The sequence below is a fragment of the Periplaneta americana genome, chromosome 11 (genome assembly GCF_040183065.1).
Source record: "Periplaneta americana isolate PAMFEO1 chromosome 11, P.americana_PAMFEO1_priV1, whole genome shotgun sequence".
In the NCBI taxonomy this organism is placed as follows: Eukaryota; Metazoa; Arthropoda; class Insecta; order Blattodea; family Blattidae; genus Periplaneta; species Periplaneta americana.
The window spans coordinates 59,070,463-59,096,317 of record NC_091127.1 but is presented as its reverse complement, the minus strand read 5'-3'; the positions used below and the strand labels follow the sequence as shown (position 1 = coordinate 59,096,317).

Sequence of the window (25,855 nt, the reverse complement as noted above, 5' to 3'; positions counted from 1 at the left end):
TTTCTTTACATATTCTGTGTAAACCATGTGCAATACATGTAACATGAATCATTTTAGGATAACTAACAACATGACCTCTGGCTACCTTCTTCATATACGCTGCAGCATCTGACAAGAATAGTGAAACATTGTCATATTTCACACCTGGCCAAAAAATGTACATTGCTTCGTTAAATAATTTGCAGCTGTCACATGGTTTGTAGCAGTAATTTCTTGGCATGTTAACAGAAAACATTTCTTCGAAATCACTTCATTATATTTTAATACTTCAACAATGACATTTCCAACTTTCCTTCCAGTAGAGTCCGAAGTTTCGTCTAAAAGAACCTATATTTTTTCATTTTCACAAATTGAACGAATCTGTTCCAGAGTTTCTTTGTAACACTTTGGGGGACAATTTTGACTCTTCACAATGTCAATATTTGAATATTTGGTGAGAAACTTCTGTAGCACAGGATAATTCACTTTATAAATGAGCATGTCGGCTGATGTAAATGTCCTACATAAATCTGCACAATAAACAAAAAGATGAATTTAAATACTATTATAGTCACAATCATGCCATGGTATGAAAGAAAAATTTCACAACCTCGAGCAGCATGATTGTGACTATAATAGTATTTAAATTCATTAATATGTCACATCAATGGACGTGTATACGTCACCAAACATCGTAAGATGAAGATTACATTTGTAAAGTTTCTTTCAACCCATAAGCAGTGCTGACTAAACGCCATTTCATACAAGTTGAGAGGATTTGAAAGCATTTCTTTCCCCTTCTACTTTCTCTGAGTTCGTCAGCGACAGCGTAAACGACATTTCATATAAGTTGAGAGGATGCGAAAGCATTTATTTCACTTTACGCTGTCGCTGACGAACTCAGAGAAAGTAGAAGGGGAAAGAAATGCTTTCAAATCCTCTCAACTTGTCTGAAATGGCGTTTAGATCAGACGCTATGGACAGTACTCTATAACAGAGTCGCCAGTATGAAAGGATAATTCCAAGCCTTTGGCGTGAGATGAACTCGATAGCTCAGTGGTAGAGCGCCTGACCGGAGAACAGGAAGTCGCAGGTTCGATTCCCGCTCGAGGTTGTGAAATTTTTCTTTCATACCATGGCATGATTGTGACTATAATAGTATTTAAATTCATTAATATGTCACAACAACGGACGTGTATACGTCACCAAACATCGTAAGATGAAGATTACATTTGTAAAGTTTCTTTCAGCCCATAAGCAGTGCTGACTAAATCAGACGCTATGGACAGTACTCTATAACAGAGTCGCCAGTATGAAAGGATAATTCCAAGCCTTTGGCGTGAGACGAACTCGATAGCTCAGTGGTAGAGTGCCTGACCGGAGAACAGGAAGTCGCAGGTTCGATTCCCGCTCGAGGTTGTGAAATTTTTCTTTCATACCATGGCATGATTGTGACTATAATAGTATTTAAATTCATTAATATGTCACATCAACGGATGTGTATATGTCACCAAACATCGTAAGATGAAGATTACAAAAAGATTGTATGTATTTATTCACACAGCAAATGGGTAAATACCCGGTGGCAGTGGTAATTAATTATACTCATTTAGAAGGGCCTTTAAAATAACCTGAAACTGGATCACTAAACAGAGCTTGTTTTTTCGTTTTATTCGAAACTCCAGCGATGTGTTTGTTGCCAGCTATGTATTGTGTGACCTGAGATCGCTGTTCAGCCTTATTGATTTCCCATATGGCTGGCAGTACACGATGCGTAACTAAAAATGTCCTTAAATTCTTTATCGTATTGCTGCAAATGATAACTTGTCGTTGCTTTTCCTTTAGGCATTGTTGTAATAGACTAAAAATATGTAACTGTGAAAACCATCACCCCACAGGACTAGAAATTAACAAGTGAGTGAGCTGGTCTCGACTCAAGTACCAGTGTGTAATGTTTTGAAATAACAGAATATTTTTTTAAATATTTATGGTAAGACTGATAAGGAGCCCTTGCCATTGAGAAGCAACATGCACTAGCTAGAGATATGTTCATGATTGGAAACGGAACCAGAGGCAGCTGATGTTTATGAAATTCTAATTACTTCCTGAATCAGTATTATGGTAACTTACAAGGCACTCCTAAATGACACATCAATGTTTGTGTGTATTACTGAACAATTTTTTAGTGGTGACAGCTCTTATCGCTTGTGGTGAGAGAGCAGACTGTAGTTTCACAGGTCCACACATAGGCAATTCCGAGAAACAGTTACCAGCTGTCATTTCTAAGCAACTGCACCGAACATTCAGGTGACGATTAGGCCTAATCTCAAATAGGGCTTTTGTCGAAAATTATTTGATGAAAACTGAATTTTATGTGTTTTTATGTGAATATTTGAAAATATGTATTTGCACTAAAAATTCGAAATAAGTGTTCTTATCCATATTGAATCTTTCGTACGTATAAATAATTGATTAAATGACGATCTTACTCGTGTTAATTATGTAAGCAACTACAAACAGGCACCAGCACACAAACTAGCCACACACATGGACGAAATCATCAGAAACAACATAAAATTCAGAAAACAGACAACAATAAAAAGCACTATAGACCTAGTCAACAAAACAAAACAACAACACATTCCACACAGTGCAACACTAGCATCTTTCGATATCACTAACTTATACACTAACATACCAATACAAGACACATTACAGATACTATAACAAATGCTCACAGACAACAACACACCACAAGAACACATCGAAGAAATCATCCAAATCACAGACATCATAACAAAGCAAAACTATTTCACACACAACAACAAATACTACACCCAAACAGAAGGATTGCCAATGGGATCACCCATATCTAGCATACTAGCAGAGATATTTTTACACGACATAGAACAAACATACATACTCAACAATGAACGCAACAAATATGCAGACAACATAATATACTGGCACAGATACGTAGACGACATACGGTACTCATACTATACAAAGGAAACAAAAGCGAAAGTGTCGAATAGATATTTGGGAATGGATATCTTAGGCCGTAAGAATAATATGTAACACACTTGTCCAACCAAGGTTTATTAACACTTAACTAATATAGCATATTGGCAGGAACGTGCTCACAGTAACCATGGCAACTCAGCTCGAAAAATACGTCTGCACAGTGGTTCACCATGAGTGATGCTGGCAGTCATTGGTATTATGCTGCCACACCAGCCCTCACGGAGTGAAGGAGCTAGTCTATGAAATGGGCCGGGACCACACATGGCAGCCAGAATGGGTGGTGACGACAGTCTCTTGGGCTGACACTGCAGGATTATAATGTGGGAGAGGGTCTGGATTATGGAATGTCACCAGCAAGAATGTAAGCTGTCTTCGCTCTATCGATGCTGACATGTAAGTGCTTACTGTTGATTTCTATGATTAGTGTCCTGTCGTCTCATTGCACAACTTAGTGAGGTCCTGTGTATGAAGGCTGGAGAGCGCTGCAGACAGTGTCATTCCACTGAACACATGTGTGCAGGTGGCCAGCTCCTCGAAAATAAATGTGCTGGGCTGCCATGATATGGGGACTGGACAAAGACGTCTCATCTGTTGCACTATTTTGGTGGCGAAGTCAGAGGTGTGTCCTTAGGTTTCTGGGTCTCTGTTGCTCTCAACAGTGCACTAGGGATGTGAATAGGCTCTCCGTACACGAGCTCAGCTGAAGATGCTCCTAAATCCTCATTATGGGCGCTACGTATACCAAGGAGGACAATGAATAATGCTTAGAACCAAGACATGCCCAGTTGGCACATAATGGATGCCATCAGTTGTTGGTGGAATTACTCCACCATATCATTAGATTCATCCTCTGATTGAGGTTCTGGCTGATATGTACATCTATTATCAGACAGTACATCTCACTTGACGATATGTGTCAGAGGAAGAACAATTGTTTGTATGCATCTGAAGTCTGACTGGTGTAATATGTAACTAGTCGGTGATGTATGCAATGGAGGGGGAAAGGAACTGGCCACCCTACCCCATTATCTCATGGCCTATTTGTCTCATAAGTGGTGCCTTGTTGGTATCACTTGTGAGGTTCAGACCTGTCTTAGGACAGTTAACTAAACAATAACAACAATCATTAGATCTGGGATGCAAGCTGGTTGTACAGAACCTTGTGGTGCTGATTAACTTCACTAGGTTCTGGAAGAGCTGGGGTTCAAACTGTCGGCCTTGGCCTGTTGTGATACATGTTGGACAACCCAGCATGTAGGAGTGGTGCAATGATTCAGGTGCACATGCTGGAAACGTGCTTATGGTGTGGGGAAATTTTCTAGTGGGGCTGTGACATGTCAAGCTCGGGGTCAGATATGGCTATCTCACTTACACTGAGCCACACGAAGCGCTCTGACAGTTGCGCATGTGCCAGGATGACTGAGGCCATGCAGACTCTCCAAGACTTGCTTATAGTAAAGGGTCTGGGACAAGATGTGGATGTGTTACAGACGAGGGAGATTGGTTCCAGGAATTCCGATCTGTTGCAGGTTTAAAAACAAGTTACCGTTTATCAGTTGTTGCAGTTCAGGATCACTCTGATGGAAAACTGCTACAACGCAAAAACAGTTGATGGAGTTTCAATTGGCATCGTTCTTGCTCTTGCCCTAACACGGTTCAAGATGAGCTTTACTTCTATACCTGCTTCATCAGCACTAAGTAAATGCTTATCTGTGCCATCCCGCAAAACCCGAATGTTATCCAGGTTGCTGTTAGTTGTCATTGCAAATTTTCCTTTCCTTGCATCGTCAATATATTTTTGTCCTATCTCTATTAAAGTCATGATGTTGGTACAGGTATCCACGAAAACAAAAGAAATGGCTTACCCTTCTGTGATGGCACTAACTGAGGATTTTGTTCCATCTTTAAAAATTTCAATTCTGATTAGTTTTGCACTTGAAAATTTTTACATAGGATACTCCATGAACAATGGATATCAAGTGATGTTTATTGACTTTACTGGCTTTGAGCCAGAGGCCCTCTCCAGCCATTGTACATAAATAATAATAAATATATATTTACATACTGTATATGACACTATTTCTGGCATAAGTGCCAGTAGGTGTGTGAGTGTGGTGATTGTTTTATTTATTTATTTATTTTTTTTTTAATTATTTTGGTGTATGCCTAATTTGTTAATTTGCGATGCTTAAGGAATGGTGAACGGGACAAGAGTTCGGGGTAAAAGATATCAGTTGATAGACAGCATTAAGGTATTATATAGGGAGATTAATAGGAAAGCAAGAAATTGGGAAGAATGGGAGATGCTGGGTTTGCAGTTAAAGACCTGCTCTTGGGCAGAGCACTGTACATACATACATACATACATACATACATACATGCACACATACATACATTTTTTTTTTCATTTTTTTTCTTTTTTTTTAAGTTTCCCCTTCCGGTGGCAGAAGCGTCTGAATGGATATGGAGACTTTCATGGTGTAGTGTTATTTTATTGATCTGCCTCTTTGTTGCTGTCGTGTGTCCTCTCAGACAGTAATAAAATATCCAACACGTGTATGAGGTTTTGTTTGTGTGTTTTAGTTTGGTGGTTGGGGCTGGTGGTAGTTGTAGAGGAGTTTCTCCAGTGTTGTTCTGTTGTTTGTGTTCGGTGGATTTGCGAAGATGTGTTGTGTATATACGCGATTTACAAAACAATGGATATAGTGTACATTATAGAGCTATGGACATTATGACTCTAGACATCAGAGTGAAGTGGACATTATACTATTATGGACATTTTGACTCTGGACATCAGAGTGAAGTGGGCATTATAGAACTATGGACATTATAATCCTGGACTTTATGTCTGGTAACCATCCTATCTAACATGTCAATTCCATGGTGCATGATAAATCTCTGGAACCATTCGCAATAATGGATTCTTTTCACGTCATCTGTACAACCGACACTTTATATGGATATACAGTAACTCGAGTTCTTTTTTCACTGCTGTGTATCTGGAACCATAAGAAAGATTGGTTTGTTGGGCCAATTTCTTTACTGATTTCGTTGGCCTTTTAAGTCTCCTATCTGAAATATCAGCCAGTTTCTCTTCAGTTAAGATATCTGGTCTACCACTCCTCCCAACATCATGCACTGAAGTTGTCTTGCGAAATTTATTTATTAAACCACGGACATTATCCCGATGTGGTACTGGTAGTCTTGAATTTGGAAAACTTTCAAAGAATTTATACTTCACTTTCGCAGTGTAATTTCTCCCTCTTCAAAACGTATTCTCCACTACAAACACTCGTTCATCGATAGAAAAAATTTTACACTCGTCTATCCTCACAATCAAGTAGAGATTGAAGTGGACTAACAAATGTTCTTCAACCCTTGTGGCAGTCAGGATTTGCGGCCGTCAGTCTTGGAAGGGTGTGAGTCCATCAAACCAGAATGAAAGCAAGAGTGCCAACTTTCTTCTGGGTTACTAGAACTAATGGAGCTGTGACGAAACTTCTCGATCAACACTGTAGGTATTATCGCCGCAGCCTCATGCTTAACATGTCGGCATGATACAATAACATGCAGTGTGCTTTTAAAACATAATTTTGCTGACCGATTGTTACTCTGTAGGTTTCACTCTAAGCATCACGTTGTCACGTCTACTTCCTCGATAAGAATAAGAACTAGTTTGTTATACTGTTAAATGGCTATTATTATTATTATTATTATTATTATTATTACTATTACTTATTATTATTATTATTTCATATATGAGTACATTGACATTCTTAACTCTTAATAATAACTCTTTAATAATAATTTTTAATCACATACCTTAATATTCGTCCTCAGCACAAGACATTGCAACCTCGGTTTTAGTCCACGTGGATTAGACAAGTAGGTGTCATTTAATAATGGAAGCAGCTTATTGGTTGCAATATTGAAATTGAGGCGAGTGATTGGAGCAGCGACATAAGAAATTGAAAACAATAATACAATTAAATTTCAAAGACCTGCCGAATGTTATGCACGAGGCCGCTCAAAGACCTGCCGAATGTTAACCATGAGAGCGCGGCGATAATACATTATGTTTCGATTTTCAATGTTAGTAACAATCGTTCATTATAATATCTATTTATTTATTTAACAGATTTATTTCTACTGGCAGAGTTAAGGCCATAGGTCTCAGGTAAATATTATAGGTTAATTAAAATGTTTATGTAATTAAATTACAAAATTTATAATATATTGTAATCCACATGATGTACTCATGTGTTTGTGCAGTAAATTCTATTATATTCTCTTTTTTTTAATTAAGGAGGAAGTCTCTTGAAAGAAATAAATACAAGATTAAAATAGTAGTACTTACACTTTTATAGCCAAAGGGAATTTTTGAAAATGTTCTGGGTATGACAATAAAGGATCAACGATAATTCAATGCAAATTTTAAATATTTATTTATTTATTTAGTCGACCTGGTTGGCGAGTCGGTATAGCGCTGGCCTTCTATGCCCAAGGCTGCAGGTTCGATCCCAGGCCAAGTCGATGGCATTTAAGTGTGCTTAAATGTGACAGGCTCATGTCAGTAGGTTTACTGGCATGTAAAAGAAGTCCTGCGGGACAAAATTCTGGCACATCCGTAGACGCTGATATAACGTCTGCAGTTGCGAGTGACATTAAATAAAACATAAGATTTTTTTTCTTATTAATTTAACTTTATAAAATTTTGTTTACATATAATATTTGATTAATATAACCTTAAATTTTGACAAATACATAGTTAATTCTTTGCTTTCTTACAATCTTTCATTTGCCCTATGCCTTTATCTGTAACCTGCTCTCCACGACTTCTATCTTCATACCGGTAGCGTTTCTTCAAGAATCCAGCAATTGTATTCCTGTACATTCTCCAGTCATCTTCAGATATGTCTCCTTGTTCAGTAATCTTAATTTGTTTTTTTAGTATCTCAATCTGCAGGCGAAAATGAAACAAAATACATATTATGCTACAGCAGCAGGAAATTTCTTTAAAAAGCTATACTAATGCCAAAGACGTTTCAAAGAGGAAACTGGAGGAACTAACATTGAAACTGGAGGAACAGGAAATAGAACTAAAGGACGCTAAATAAGTGCTACAAAAATTGAACTTGAGCAAGCAATGATCAAAGCAAAGGAGTTAGAAAAGAAGTTGAAAGAAAGAGGTGCATAACCGTTTTTTCTAAAGATCGGACATGACATTAGAGCTGCGATCGGAGAAACGACTGATTGTCACATAGCAAGGGAAGCCTGTTGCTATGGTAACAACGGTTGAGTTGTCAAATTTATAGTTCCCATGTGGTGAGTGCTCAATAGCTCTTTTGGCGCCATTTGTTGTGAACATTATGTCAGCCAGTAATACGTTTCGTATTTCATTTCCTGTCGATTTTTGTATTCTTTTAAAACTTCGCATCAACTATCAATGAATGTTTTAATGTTAGTCATCTAACGTCAGCTGGTAGCTTGCACCAGCTGATCATAAGGTCGCTCAAATTGGCAAAGTAATGCTATACTTTCAAGTATGGCCGCTCATTTTCATTTCATTTATTATATTCCACAGATCTTACATTAGCATTGAAACTTTAATATGTGGAACAAATAAGTAAGTTACAAATTTTTGGCGAGATGCGTATCATGTCCCATCTTTCGAAAAAAACAGTTATAGGTATAGTGACACTAAAGAATAAATTAACACAAAAATGATTAGTGAGAAAAAAACTTATTCCAATTGTGTTCGAAATTTTAATACACACATGGTGAAAGAGTCATATGAAAAATTATGTACTTCTATATGATAATTGAAAATTCTTCTCTTTATTTAAGTTAATATACAAGAAAACACACTGTCTTATTCACCAATTGTGATACTCCATACATTCTTAAGTTAGATGCCATGAAACTACTCTGCAGCACATATAAGGATCATCTTCAAATTTATACAGATGGATCTCTAAATCCTAATAATGGAACATCAGGAGCAGGGTATTATACTGTATTCCAAAACATCAAGAAAGTTATTTCATACCATGTTCCTCCTCTTCCAGTCTTGACACTGAATTGCTAGCTATTGATGCTGCTCTTCAGTGTGTTACTCAAATTTCTGAAAAATCTATTTGCATACTTACCGACTCCAAGGGGGCTATATTTAATATAATTCAATATGTACCAAACCTATATGCACATAGAATTATTCCAATTCAGGAACAACTAAGTAAACTAAAAAACTTCCAAAGGAAATAACATTTCAATGGATACCTAGTCATTGTGGTATACCTGGAAACGAGAAAGTCGATAATATTGCAAAACAGGCAACATATTTGCAACCAAGACTTCTTCAAGTGATATCTCTATCCAGTGCTTTTGATTCAGTAAAGTCTCATTTTATAAACCTATGGATCAACAATTGGCTCTCTTCTGACAAAGGAAAAATTTTACAGTCTGTACAAAAGAAATCAAATGACCTGGAAATGTACAAAAACTTGCCCAGACATGTTCAAACATTTTTAACAAGAGGCAGAACAGGTCACATTGTCACACAATATTGTACCTACACCGATTTCACATTTCTGATAATCCTACTTGTTTGTGGTGTAATAATCATGATGAAGATCTGGAACACATTCTTCTATACTGTCCATCCATAAACCACAAAAGAAGTAAATTAAAATCATCCGTACCAGTTGCAGAAGATACAGCTCTGCAATATATATGGACCAAACCCCACCTCTGGCTACTAGCAACAGGCATCTATAATGAACACTGATCAAAATACCACTCTTTTCTCGTGAAAAACAACAACTGAATAGACCACAGTGGACTATAGTGGACTTTATGTTGTCAGTAAACAGCTGGATACATTAAGAAGAATGATTGATTGATTAATTGATTGATTATTCACCAATTGTATACATAACTAGAGCCCAGATTTATATGTGCTAGAAGTTAATATTGTTAATCTATAATTTATGAACATACAAGCCATAAATGCCATTCCTGTCATTCAGTATTTACCTTTGATACCCTTAAAGGTCTTTAATAAATTAGCACGTGGTTTACAAGATACACAGTCAAGTCCTTGTTACTAAGTTGTCTATTACAATTCGGAGTCCTGTGATCCAAGCTCAAAAACCCTCCCATCCGAACCCACATTCACTGAATTGTACTCTGTGTCATTCTTGATTTTTAGTAAGTTACTTACATATAAATCCAGGTCTAGACATCAAAAATAATTACAACTTTTAAACTATGCAACACCTGCAATTAGTATTTCCATAGTCTTAGCAGAGGAATGCTTTGGACCTATTGCATTCTTTGGCAGTCTTTCAGTTTCAGTATATAATACTGATTATGAATCACTCTCCATAGACAAGATGGCATGGTCAAAACTAGTATTGTTATCAAAGATGCTGAAAACGTATATTTACAAGAAAATCTAGAATTTTATGCCTTCAATAAAGCAGTCATACTCAGTGATTCTTTAGCAGCTATCCAAGAAGTTATATGAGTATATGAGGCACACAGCATACAAATGTCCCAACCCACAAAATTATATTTTCACTTTACCGATTTTTTAACAGTGCGTGAAATGTGATACACAAATGAAACTTGTGCTGAAATCTCACGGAAAACTAGAAATGATAATTAAGCTGATTTACATTTAGAAAAGAACAATATGAGGAGGTCTTTAAAGCAATAAATTCAATATGCAGTAAGTCCCAGCACACTATGGACTACAAGGGAACAAAACAGCGGGCCTCCTGTCAAAAACAAGTAAAATCCAAAAAATTCCAAATCATGAATTACCGGTATGTCATATAGACCAGCTAAATTAATAATCTATAAAATTATTAAAACAGAATTATAACAAAGACAAAAATTTGAAAGTAACAACAAGTTATGGTCTGTCCTGACCAACAATTCATCAATCCTAAATTCACCTAGATATCAAGCAGTGACTGCATTTCGCATTATAACAGGACACATCTGCTTGGCAGCACCCTTGCACAAAATCTTCATATATATCCATCTCCAATGCGTGTCTTATGCACTAAAGAAAATTCAGTAATGACAATAGAATACCTGTACAACCAGCATTAACCCCACTGCAATTGGACTCAGCTTCAACATTATACTGGGAAGCAAGAAGGTCAATGGAGACAATCCAAGTTCCTGGGCTATAGACCACCACCGCCGCCGCCGCCGCCGCCGCCGCCGCCGCCGCCGCCGCCGCCGCCGCCGCCGCCGCCGCCGCCGCCGCCGCCGCCGCCGCCGCCGCCGCCGCCGCCGCCGCCGCCGCCGCCGCCACCGCCACCGCCACCGCCACCGCCACCACCACCACCACCACCACCACCACCACCACCACCACCACCACCACCACCACCACCACCACCACCACCACCACCACCACCACCACCACCACCACCACCACCACCACCACCACCACCACCACCACCACACAATATATTGAGAAAGTGAAAATTTGCGTACAAACATAAACAATCTTATGTACTATGAGTGACATTTCAACTTCTAATTCATTCAGGCTATAATTTAACTGTTCTTCCTTGAATAAACACAGTAGTACATTATGTATTCAGTAGTATATCAGACATGTGACAAACCTACCACAGTGACAAAATCACAGATATTCACATCCAATCACTAATTCATCCTATTTCCCCATTGACTCAATAACTCTTCATCCAACAGGAGAATCTGAAGGGATCGTACGATCAAGGGTCCCCATTTTATTACTGGATGCGATTCACATTTCCATCATCGGATTTTGGGAAGCACCTATGATAATCACAAATGAATACGCAACATCATAAAAGACAATATGCTGCCCTAGAGTAAGAGGGCATCTTGATCCAAAATTCTTGGTGTGCAGGAAGACAAATGGCTTTGTTGCCAAATGTCTAGGCATTGGACACACACACACACATACAAAAACACACACACCTTTAAAGAACGATTTTGTTGAAACAGATATCGGATAATTATAAAAATAAAAAATACTTTAATAATGCTTAAAAGATTTAGGACGAAATTATCTCATTGCATTTAATCACCACTTGATACTCTACAGTAACGACCTTGAAGCCAGCCCTCAGTAAGTGAAAGACATGACAACCGTGAGAAGTTAGGAACTGTTTAGAAATGCATGGGAAAGAGAAGGCATTCGGATGAGGAAGGTTTGTTATAACCTCTCCCCAAGTATAGTGTAAACTATGGCACGTTGAACTCGAGATCTGAAGCTGCACTCGGACATAGCTTCGAATGTCACTTGGTCTGGTTACCTGAAAGAGCTTCTCATCTGACATTTTCTCCAAATATAAGACATTGTAGGCTATTCCATGGTGAATTTCATCACTAGGGGGCAGATGTTGATGAAAAGTCATCTTCTTATTTTTCACATTAAGGCAATGCCTATTAATATAGAAATCCTTTCTATGTTAATATCAACGAAAAAAGTAATTTCTTATATAGCATTTTTTAGACTTTTTTTACATTTTTGAACTAATAGGTCATTTTTTTTCGGAATTTTTTGGCCATTTTTAATACTATGAAGAACTTTTAGATCATTTGGAATGCATTTTATTTTTTTCTTTACCGATAGGTCTGTTAAATCATTTTCTAACCAAATAGGTCAGTAGTAATTACCTACTGAATAAGTGAATAACAGTGAAGTTCGAGTTTTATAATTTGGAACAGACTGTAAAGTCCATTCCTCATTCCACTGAAGGCTTCACTTCACACAATGGAAGTAATATAAAATGCTTGACAGCAGCTTAGTTTAAGTGAGGAGTTTGACTGTTACTGTTCTTTTGTCGGTAAGAGGGTATCTTTAGAATTTGTTTGGAAGGGGGGAAACTTTCACCATGTCCTGGACAGGATTTTTTTATGTCCTCAACATGGTTTGGAAGGGGTGTCTATAGTAGTAGGCAGTATTTTTAACAAGAAGATTGCAAGAATGCACGCAGCGCCCACAATTTGTTTTGTCATTCACACTTTCTCATCTGGAAGATCTGGTAGCAAAAGTGAAGCGCGGAAGGAGGAGGAGAGAGAATGAAGGCACTGACATGAACCATCTCTGATTGAAACACATTGTAAACCCTATTAAAATCCTATAGTTTTCCCTTAAAACCTCAATTTTGTTGCATGTTCTTTTCCTTTATCTTAGCCAAATTCCAGGAAGTTGACTCTTCTCTCCGAGATTTGGAGGACAGTCATTGAAACAAGGTGACTAATTTTTAAGATGTTGTGGTGCGAGTATGGTGAATAATATTTAAATGTCAATTTCTTTTAATTTCATGTCTTTTTTCATTAGTTTAAGGGTATTTTAATGATCATTTTAAGTAGATTTTTAGGTCATCAACATCCGCCCTTCCATCACTAATTCCTCCAACATATCTAAAAACTGTGGGGCATACAGAAAACAGAAAAACATGGAAGACAAGAAATTCTCATCAACAGAACTGGAAAGACACATTCAATTATTTAAATCCTTATGTAGAGTTGGGAGCACCAGAGTTGGAGAGAAGAAAACATGTGATAAGGGAATTATTAAATGCAGCCCCTGCTCTAACAGATAATGACAACATACCAGTGCATGCTATTAACTCTTCACAGATACAGTATTATATTCATCACATCCGGACAGTTATTGATGTTTGGTGACATGCTTGAACCGTCGATGTAAGTTTAAGTGAAGAGTAGCGTTTAATGACCATGAAACCTTGAACCAACTCATCTCTTCCTGCAGCTGTGAGTGATAAGTAATTTCCTTACTCCACTCTGTCTCTCGATCACAAAATCTCCAGCTCCCAACAGCAAATATAACTTGCACAGTCCTACTCACTCACACATTATTCAACAAACAGAGCATCCATAGTATCACCTACAATACACACAATATGTGTCAGAGTAGATTATGCTATATCATCACAAGGCGAATGTGATTCACAACAACAACAAATATCTGTCTGGAAATTACATTTAAATGATATCAAAACAGAAGACTTACATTATTCAATGATTTCAACAAAACGCAATCTTGTTTCTTATACACATTATGAAGAATAACTTAATATGACATCTCAGTTTTGATTAATGATTCCAGAATTAATGTCACCAATAAATATATCATTTCACTAACACACTATTATATTCAGAATTAGCTACTATCACTGATGTTGCACGCACACGCACGCGCGCACACGCACATGTACACACACGCACGCACGCACACGCACGCGCACACACACACACACACACACACACACAGCATAACATACTTCAAACACTAACATGGCTGATCACTATGTAAATATTAACATGGTCACTCTCTATGTGTTTGCAGTAAATTACAAAATTAAAGTGTCAGAACTGTATGAAAAAAGAAATTTGCATATCTCATACCTAAACAAAAAGGAATCTATCACTGAGAGTACTTTCCTTACTACTGCACTAACACTTACTGTATTACTTAGCATCGATAAAATTGGTGATAACAACAAGACCAAAGAATCACCACAGATTACCTGCATTTTAATGATCTCCACCGTTGCTGCTCTCCTTCAGATTTTAGTAACTTGACTAATTTCTCCTGCTCATGATAGGCCAACTTCAATTCTTCAAGCTCCTGTTCTACATCAGACTGCTTTTTTCCCCTCTCATAATTTAAAGGTTTCTTTAAATCCAAACGTGTTTCCAACTCCCTCTGCAAATAACAGTTTGACAGTTCACGATAAAAATATTGTGGATCTCTAGATTTAGTTCCTTCCATTGCACTACTGTAACAACAAGGCAATGGTGCGAGATTGTAAAACATTTCAAACTCACTACCATACCTTGTTCTATGAAATACAGAGTGACTTATCTTGCCTTATCTTGTTCTGTTTCAAATTTAGCCATCATTATGTATGGTGTGTTATGCTGTAGGACTATAAAGTGTAAACACTGCTGCAAAATTAAAGAAAGAAAAATACATACTGTACAAATTCAATGGGCTGTGTTATAACAAGGGACTGAATATAATGTGTTGAGGATTTAAAGAATAAACAATATCATGCCAGAATAATCAGTCCCAGATAGGTTAGGGAAAAAAAAAAAACAGAAATGATTTCGACAGCATACTGGACAACAGGTTAAAAAACCAGACAAATATGTAGTATTCACCAAGCAGACACGCCAGACAAAGACCAAAGAAATCCTGGAAACTAAACATGTCTCAATCAATGAAACAAAGTAACCAACCTCCCCATAGCCAACGAGTTTCGTTCAGACAAAGCAAGTTCAACTTGAGAACTGAGGCTGCACTGGGACATAGCTTCTGATTCTACTTGGTCTCGTTACTGATGGGGTTTCTTATCCAAGGTTTCCTCCAAATGTAAAGCATGTTAGGCAATTCCATGGTGAATCCCATCAACAAATCCAACAGGGAATGCAATACATTTTCAGACTGTGGTACGTATACACTACAGATAAACCTCCATATAAGAGATGTCAAACAAAAGAAATTCTCATCAACAGAATTGGGATACCAACATTCATCTTCTTAAATCCTTATGTATAGTAGGGAGAACCAGAGGCTGAGAGAGGAAGGATTGCAGAAAGGAATGTGATCAGGAAAGCATTCAGCGCAGTCGCTGGTCTAACATATTGGTACATGCTATTAACTCTTCACAGATATATTCATTGCATCCTAACAATTATTGACATTTGGTGACATGCCCAAACAGCCGGTGTAACCTTCACTGAATAGTAGCATCCAGTGACAACAAAACCTTGAGCCAACTCATCTCTTACTGCAGCTGTGACTTACATGCAAAGCCCGGGACTTCAGCAGGTAAACAATACGTACAGGTTAGGTATGAAAGGAGGTTTATTGAACCCTGACGCTCTTTACATACAGTGAGCATACAATACGTACACGGGTGTTCCAGTACAGACTACGACAAAAATAACTTCTCACCCAAACTTTAGCGTAACAATAAAAGGGTTACGTTACGTTCGACAAAGTGAACTGCAAAATAGTACAGAAATATAACATTAATTACAAAAACAAATCTTACACATTCATATGTTAGAAATTAGTTATTCCTCTTACTGTTTTGTTTACAAACACGAACCATATGATTTGTTGCAATGAACCACAACATAAATTCTTAAATTATCAAATGAAAAGCTTCTTCTATTTTCTGACAAACAATTTTTTAACTGAGAAAAGGTTGTTTCAACGTCACATGATGTGGTGGGGGCAAACTTAAACCATGCACCACTCACTATGACAATCACTGTCAATACACTGTTTAAAGCTTTGTGTTTTCGATTTGTTGTTTTATTTCGAATTTCACAAAGTTTGGAAAATCCAACCTTTTTTCTTGAGAATGTTTTTAAACTTTTGTTGCACCAACACACTTTTTTCATCTTCACTTTGATTGTTTGTAGTAGATAATCCCTCAACGAGTCTGATGGCCTCAATCATTTCCATATTTCTTGACTGTAGCAGAATAATGGTTTTGTAAAGGTCTTAAAACTTATTTGCAATTAACTTCTAATAGATTGTTCGAGATGAGGCATTTGGCTTCTTTGATTGCAGCGGTGTCTTCGTCATCGAGTACATTTAATATTTCAGCTATGCGATTGTAGTATTTCCCATAATAAATGACAGCGTCCAACCAAGTTCCCCATCTAGTTACAGTAGGCTTAAGCGGTAAAGGATTTTTTGGCGTCATTTCTTTAAAGGTTCTTGTTCTAGAGGGTGATTTCAAAAATATTTTCTTCATATAAGAAATAAAACGATCCACATGACTAAAACAGGATCACATTTTTTCTTCAACTCTATGCAAGCAATGAGCCAAACAAGTCACATGGGTCAGTTTAGGATACAGCTGTTGAATTTCCTTAGCTGCTTTTGTCATATAAGGTGCGCCATCGGTAATGAGGAGGAGAACATTTCTACATTTGATGCTGTCGGGCTATAAAAGAGACATTGATAAAAAAAAACTTGACACAGTTTTGTGGTTCACTCTTTCGAGTACCTCTGAAGTTAATAAAAACCTTTTCCCCAGACTTTGTGGATTGAGTATTCCAATAACATCATTTGCTACACTTCTACGCATGCTGTCACTGGTTTCATCTACAGAAATCCAAATGTTATTAGATATTTTTTCTCGAATGCTATGAAGAACATTTTCGTAACATGACATTAAATATTCTTTACATAGAGTTGTTTCAGACAGGGCAATTCTACCCATATACTTCTCTATAAAATTCTTGAAGTGGAGGTTTTCCAACTTGTTAAAAGGAATGTTGCAGCTCACCATCATTTCACACAAATCCCGGAAAAAAATCATTGTGTTTATAAGAATTTGAAATAGAAGGCGCGCTTGCTTCCTTCTCGTTACATATGAATAATTGAAAATGAGCTTCATGTCTCTGAGTTTTGATATCCTGTTCTATGTATTTGGCACTCTTGCCCTTTATTACAGTGTGGCACACGTTATATGTGATATTAATGTTATCTGTATAAACGTACTTACTTCCGTATACTTCCAAAAGATTCTTTAATTTATCCTCTTTTTTCAGTGAAACTGTCAGAATGGTAATTGTGCACAGAAGACTAGTACTCACCTGTACTCTTGGAATACTAGCTATCAACTATCAGACAAGCGATCACTAGTATGAAGTCGAATGGGCATTCTTTCGGGACTGGGCAGAGGAAGTTGCTTTACAAACAAAACCAGCAATATATATTTTGTGTATCATTAACCTGTTTTTAAAATGCTGAACTCCCTAGGCTTGCTTATATATAACTTCCTTACTGCACTTCGTCTCCCAATCGCAAACTCTCTTGCTCTCAACGGCAACTATAACTTACACAGTCCTAAGCACTCATACATTATTAAAAACATGACATCCATAGTATCATCTATACAATTTGTGTCACAGTAGATTATGCTACAATATCACAAGGCGAATGAGATTCATAACAACAACAAACACGTGTCTACCAATTACATTTCTTTCTTTCTTATTAAATGATCTCCACTAACACAATCTTGTTCCTCATATATTCTGAAGGTTAACTTAATATGAAGTCTCACTTTCCATTAATGACTCCAGCATTAAGATCAGCAATAAACATTTATTTCACTAACATCCTATGCAATATTCAAGGACTATGCATGCACGCACACGCACACACACTGTGCAATATACTTCAAACATTAACATGACCACTTACTATGTGTCTATACAATATTAAAGTAACTCTATGACGAAGAAATTTACTCATCTTCTACCTTAAAGAAGTGGAATCTATCCCAAAGAGTACTTTTGTTACTACTATACTAATAGTCACTATATTCCTTAGCATCGATGCAATTGGTAATAACAAGAGGGTCAAAGAGTCATCAAAGATTACTTACCCGCCATTTCACTATGTATTCAATTGCTTCTTCCCTGTCATTTTCGCTTAAAATCAGCGATTTCTGAAGCTTTTTATACGCGATCTTTATCTCTTCCAGTTCGCGTTTTACATCTGGCAGATGTTTTTAACAATCACAAGACATGGCTTCTTTCTCTTACTGCACTGTTTGCCACTTCCTCTGCAAATAACAGTTTGACAGTTCACGATAAAAATATTGTGGATCTCTAGATTTAATTCTTTCCGTTACATTACTGTAATAATAAAACATTTCAAAATCACTACCATACCTTGTTCTATGATATACAGAGTGACTTACCTTACCTTATCTTGTTCTGTTTCAAATTTAGCCATCATTATGTATGGTGTGTTATGCTGTAGGACTATAAAGTGTAAACACTCCTGCAAAATTAAAGAAAGAAAAATACATACTGTACAAATTCAATGGACTATGTTATAATAAGGGGACAGAATATAATGTGTTGAGGATTTAAAGAATAAAAAAAATTAGAAAAGTATCATGCCAGAAGAATCAGTCCCACGTAGTTTCGGGGAAAAAAAAATCAAAATAGATTCGACAGAATACTGGACAACAGGTTAATAAACCAGACAAACATGTAGTATTCACCAAGCAGGCAGGCCAGACAAAGACCAAAGAAATCCTGGAAGCTAAACATGTCTCAATCAATAAAACAAAGTAACCAACCTACCCACAGCCAACGAGTTTAGTTCAGAGAAAGCATCTTCAAATTGAGAACTAACTCGGACATAGCTTATACTGCTACCTGGCTCGTTACTGATAGGGTTTCTTATGCAAGGTTTCCTCCAAATGAAAAGCATGTTAGGCAATTCCATGGTGAATCCCATCAACAAAACCGACAGGAAATACAATACATCTTAAACTGTGGTACATATACAAAACAGATAAACCTCCATATAAGAGACGTGGGACACAAGAAATTCTCATCAACAGAATCGGGAGACCAACATTCAGCTTCTTAAACCCTTACGAATAGTTGGGAGAACCAGGTGCTGAGAGGGAATGACTGCAGAAAGGAATGTGATCAGGGAAACATTCAGTGCAGCTCATGGTCTAACATACCGGTACATGCTATTAATTCTTCATAGATATATTCATTGCATCCTACAGTTATTGACGTGCTCAAACAGCCGGTGTAACCTTCTCTGAATAGTAGCGTCCAGTGACCACGAAACCTTGAGCCAAATCATCTCTTCCTGCAGCTGTGACTTATATGTAAATTCATTACTGCACTTCGTCTCCCAATCGCAAACTCTCTAGCTCTCAACACGAAACCTTCCGCCAACTCAACTCTTCCTGCAGCTGTAAATAATATGTAACTTCCTTACTGCACTTTGTCTCCCAATCGCAAACTCTCTAGCTCTCAACAGCAACTGTAACTTACACAGTCCTACTCACTCATACATTATTAAAAAAACATGACATCCATAATATCACCTACACAATTTGTGTCACAGTAGATTATGCTACAATATCACAAGGCGAATGAGATTCATAATGACAACAAACACGTGTCTACAAATTACACTTCTTTCTTTCTTAATAAAAGATCTCATCTAAAACAATCTTAGACTATTTACACAAAAAAGGGAAGGCAAATATGGAAAATAAATTCTGTGATACTTATGCCATGTTACTACTGTAGAATATAAATGTACGTAGTCTACGTAAGCTGACTAAAAATAAGAGTGTATTTATTTTAAAATATATATCACTCAAAATATTGTTGTCCATGTTCGAACACGTGTTATTACTTAATTATACCTATGTTATCATGTCGCCAATGTAGTATGTATGCTAAGCCTACTGGTAGGAATGATATGTTAATTTTTTAAATACTATTTTCTCAAAACATTATTTTTCAATTATGTATAATATAAAATAAGAGTGGTATAATTAATAACATATGTACGTGTATGATTTCATTTAAAATGTCATATTTAAAAAAATCGGGTATGATAAAAGTATGCGTATAGCAGTCAAGGCGTAAATAATTCTTCAATTTTTATTATATAGTTATGATTTTATTTATATACTGAATCTTTTGTACGACCGACAGATAGTAAAATTTTAATCCACCTGTTACCCTGAGGGGTTCAGACTGGGAACAATAGAATACCCTATTTAGCAGCAATTGTTTTTAAATGTCAAGCGAAAGCACACAATTATGGGAAATTACATGAAATGTATGTCAGTACAGCTTTAGATCAATGTAGAACATTGAGTCAGTGATAAACGGACGTAAAGGTACTGAAGGATATGTTTTTGTTTAGCTAAACTACAAGACGTTCGGTGTCTGAAGGTCAGCTCTTTTAAATTCAGTTAATCCTAGCAGGCGTTTTGGCTAAGAAAATAATTAATTCATGTAAGTGACGCTATGTAAAAATTCATCTTTAAGGACGAAGGAAAGCCTAGTAAAGACAGTAATTGCATAGTTGCCCTTCTTTTGAAATATGGAAAACTAATAGATAAAAAAGGCTCAGGTAGATTTCCTTTGCCCATTCCTGCATGCAAGCAACTTCGAAATGTACATTGAAGAGATACTTACTTCCTGACTGTCTTCAACAATTGAGGAGGCGGCCGAAATTGCGGCTGTGCTTCTGGAGAAGCCGCTAGCAGCGGCTGCGTGCTTGGCTGTAGTGTTGTCTGTCTGTCTGTTGTCCAGCAGCCAGGGGCAATCCTAAATATTTGTATACATAGGCTATTTACACAAAAAAGGGAAGGCAAAAATGGAAAATAAATTCAGTGATACTTATGCCATGTTGCTACTGTAGTATGTAAATGTACGTAGTCTACGTAAGCTGACTGAAAATAACAGTGTACCAGTATTAATTCTAAAATACATATCTCTCAAAATATTGTTGTCCATATCCAAAGACGTGTTATTACTTAATTATACCTGTGTTATCATGTCGCCAATGTGGTATGTATGCTAAGCCACTGGAAAGAACGATCCGTTAATTTTTGAAATACTATTTTCTCAAAACATTATTTTTCAATTAATTATAATATAAAATAAAAGTGATATAATTAATACAATACGTAATGTTGATGCACCAACAGCTGACCATTTAGTGAAAATATTTACTACAATATAATTTTAATTAAAGGATATTTACAAATAAGCATTGAAATTATCAGTAATGATTCGCTTAAGGTTACACAAATGAATGGTACTGGAAAATGTAGGATACATATTAAATGGTTTGAGAAAAAAAAACATTCTTGAAGCAATGCGTTAACTCACCAGTAGCAGACCACTGCATCCCAGTTGTTGAACAGTAATGTTCCAGTACTTGACCAGAGTACATATTTGAAGATTACATAACAATTTAAGACATTATAAAGCAAGTAATTAATTCAGTCACTATCACTAGGTTACAAAACCTTTCAGTCACACAAAACAACAGTATATAATACAAAAATTTGCTTAGACATAAAGGGCTTATTTTTCTTTCACATCTATTTTACTTGGGAAACGGTAACAAATTCTGTCCTGTGTATTTTCAATCAAAGGTTGTCGTAGATCAGTTATAACATCATAACCTGCTACAAAAATATCATCTAACTGTAATTTGAAAACAACAAGTTCAGAACTTACAGATTTACAACCCATAACACTCAATTCAGATTTATTTTTCATTTCTTGAACAATGCAGACATATCTGTAAGGGATGGTATTTCTTTTTCCAGACATGACTCTGACCAATACAAAAGCTCCTGGAATTACATTTTGCTTTGTAGCTGGATTACCAATACACACATTGCTTGCCTCATCATCACTAGTTGTAAATACACTGTCATCTGAGGTATCTTGCAGTTCCATAATACCATCTTCATCAGAAGTTTCATTCTCGTCACATTTTTTCCTCTTAGACAAATTTGTTACTGGTGTAGGCTTATCTTGGTTTAATTTCATCTTCAGTGTTCTTGCTTTCTTTGCCTTTTCCTTTTGTTGCTTCTCATCTTCCTTGTCCTTCCAGTATTTCAACCATTCCAAAGAGATAGCAGCATGAGGTAGTCATAGTTTCTTTCTTGCGGTTTTGGATTTTTGTGGTGATTCTGTCGGCCAAATAATGGTGTTCGCAAATGCAAGACTAATACCTTCTTTTGTTTTGGGTGCTGTTGAAATTGCTGTTGTAGTAGGCCTAGATGGTGTTGAAGGAGGAGTTTTTGAAGTGGATGGTATTGAAGGAGGCATTTTTGAAGTGGATGGTGCTGAAGTATCATTTAAGTCACAGCTGTCAGATATCCCATTTCCATTTTTTTCCTTTTGAATTTGATTTGCATCGGAGTTCTTCATATCAGAGTGGTTTGCCTGCTACATAACTCTCTTCCGAAGTTTAAGCCCTAGATTGAACAGTTCCCGTGCGGATTCTTCACCATTCTAGGTTCCTTCTCCTTCAGCTTCCCTGAACTCTTCTGCCCTTCCTGACTTCATTGCTGATTCGATATATAGAAGGTGCTCAACAGAAAATATGGTAGGTTTGCAGGCAATAATTCCTTTTGCACCATCAGAATGCCGAGATTCATGAGTCATACATCTTTCATAATCCACAGCATCTGGAGAGAAAGGGTATAGACCACATTTTTGGAAACCATTTCTTATGGTATCTGCAGTGGCTCTCTCTTCTAATGCCTTCTCCAGTAATGATCCAAACAGTGCTCGGGTGATATACTTATTATTTGTTTTCCGTTTCCATTCTGCTACTATGTTTGACCAACCTGCTTTTAGACTTCGAAAGACAGACACATCTGCAGGCTGTAGTAGATGAGTTGTGTTAGGCAGGTTCTCCTCTGCTTCAGTCAGAATGGAAGAAGGGCCCATCTTCCTCTCTTTGGGAACTTTTCCTTTTATTGTATTAATTAGAGTGGAATGTGGCACACCATACAATCTTGCTGCCTTTCTTATACCCTCCCCCTCTCGCACAGCCATTATGGCTTTCACCATGGCCCCTTCTGGATACTTCAAAATGTTCTGTTGTGCCATGGTTTGTTTGTAAGGATACAATAAACTGATCTAAACAATTACCAATATGGACAACTACTGGTACATCAAGTAGTCCCAGTGCTTGACCACTGCTGGTCAGCTTATAGTAACATGCTAATAAATCCAGTACCAGTACTTGTACACATAACCTATAACACTTAAAATAAATAAAATTGATATTCTTGAAAATTTAGGCACTTCTGGAAACTATTAACTTATATTTAGCACAACAGGCAAAACAATACTTACATTTTCTTCTGCGGCTGAAGCTTGATATTACAACCTGGTGCTCGACCATGTGCTAACTACAGCAGCTCTCAGTACAGTACATTTACACTTCCTGTATGAATGGAGATGCCACTTCATGTTATTCGGTGTATTCAATACACTCAAAGCTATGTTCAGAAAAATGATTCCTGAAGGAACAGGACCTTAAGACATCTGGATACTTAGTTAAAATGGAATATATATAACATTGGTCAGCTACTGGTGCACCAATCCTACGTGTATGATTTCATTTATGGTGTCATATTTAAAACAAAATCGGGTATGATAAAAGAATGCGTATAGCAGTCAAGGTGTAAAGAATTCTTAAATTTATATTATATATATATATATATATATATATATAATTTTATTTTTATAATGAAACTTTTGTACGACCGACAGATAGTAAAATTTTAATCCACCTGTTACCCTGAGGGGTTCAGACTGGGAACAATAGAATTCCCTATTTACCGGCAATTGTTTTTAAATGTCAAGCAAAAGCACACAATCATAGGAAATTACATGAAATGTATGTCAGCACTGCTTTAGATCAATGTAGAACATTGAGTCAGTGATAAACGGACGTAAAGGTACCGAAAGGTATGTTTTTGTTTAGCTAAACTACAAGACGTTCGGTGTCTGAAGGTCAGCTCTTTTAAATTCAGTTAATCCTAGGAGGCATTTTGGCTAAGAAAATCATTAATTCATGTAAGTGACGCTATGTAAAAATTCATCTTTAAGGACGAAGGAAAGCCTAGTAAAGACAGTAATTGCATAGTTGCCCTTCTTTTGAAATATGGGAAGCTAATAGAAAAAAAAGGCTCAGGTAGATTTCCTTTGCACATCCCTGCATGCAAGCAACTTTCACATGTACATTGAAGAGATACTTCCTGACTGTCTTCAACAATTGAGGAGGCGGCCGAAATTGCGGCTGTGCTTCTGGAGAAGCCGCTAGCGGGGCCAGCGTGCTTGGCCGCAGTGTTGTCTGACTGCGCCAGTTGTCCAACAGCCAGGGCAGGAGCGGGGCAAACCTAAATATTTGTATACACCGGCTATTTACACAAAGAAGGGAAAGCAAAAATGGAAAATAAATTCAGTGATACTTATGCCATGTTGCTACTGTAGTATGTAAATGTACATTACTGTTGGTGACTCATGAGAAGACGAGAGTGGATTGAGGAGGAAGGGATGTGAACAGATAACGGACAACAACAAGTGCAATATTTGTACTGCAGTAAGCGGAAACATTAGGTCTCCTTCTGTTCAACTTAGCTTTAATTTCCATATGCATTGTTACTCATGTTTCCTGTACGAGTAATAACATGGCTACTGGGATGCTTATCTGAGCGATGTTTATAATAATCAGCAGCGATAGTTAAGAAGGTCACATTCTTTTCACTCGTCTTCTCCTAAGTAATGGACAGTAGTCTACGTAAGATGACTGAAAATAACAGTGTATTAATTCTAAAATATATATCTCTCAAAATATTGTTGTCCATGTCCGAAGACGTGTTATTACTTAATTATATTTGTGTTATCATGACGCCAATGTAGTATGTATGCTAAGCCTACTGGAAAGAACGATCTGTTAATTTTTGAAATACTATTTTCTCAAAACATTATTTTTCAATTAATTATAATATAAAATAAAAGTGATATAATTAATACAATACGGACGTGTATGATTTCATTTATGATGTCATATTTAAAACAAAATTGGGTATGATAAAAGTATGCGTATAGCAGTCAAGGGGTAAAGAATTCTTCAATTTATATTATGTTATATTATATTATATTATTTTATTTATATATTGAATCTTTTGCACGACCGACATATAGTAAATTTTAATCGACCTGTCATCCAGAGGGGTTCAGACTGGGAACAATAGAATTCCCTATTTATCATCAACTGTGTTTAAATGTCAAGCGAAATCACACACATTTAAGAAAATACATGAAATGCATGTCAGCACATCTATAGATCAATGTAGAATATTGAGTCAATGATAAACGTACGTAAAGGTACCAAAGGGTATGTTTTTGTTTAGCTAAACTACAAGACGTTCGGTGTTTGAAGGTCAGCTCTTTTAAATTGAGT

The 25,855-nt window shown here is 36.8% G+C and overlaps 1 protein-coding gene across 1 annotated transcript in view; it reads right to left on the bottom strand.

Moving 5' to 3' along the window:
* LOC138709039 (uncharacterized) overlaps positions 1–25,395 on the bottom strand; it is an 82,700-nt gene extending 57,305 nt beyond the window's left edge. The window contains exons 1-6 of the mRNA XM_069839520.1: positions 24,645–25,395; positions 21,049–21,180; positions 18,780–18,862; positions 18,462–18,641; positions 14,571–14,749; positions 7,854–7,963 (exon numbers count right to left, since the gene is read on the bottom strand). Of these exons, the coding sequence (XP_069695621.1) occupies positions 7,854–7,963; positions 14,571–14,576 (116 nt within the window). The 5' untranslated portion in view covers positions 14,577–14,749; positions 18,462–18,641; positions 18,780–18,862; positions 21,049–21,180; positions 24,645–25,395. The remainder of the gene's footprint in view (positions 1–7,853; positions 7,964–14,570; positions 14,750–18,461; positions 18,642–18,779; positions 18,863–21,048; positions 21,181–24,644) is intronic.
* Between the last annotated feature and the right edge of the window lie 460 nt (positions 25,396–25,855).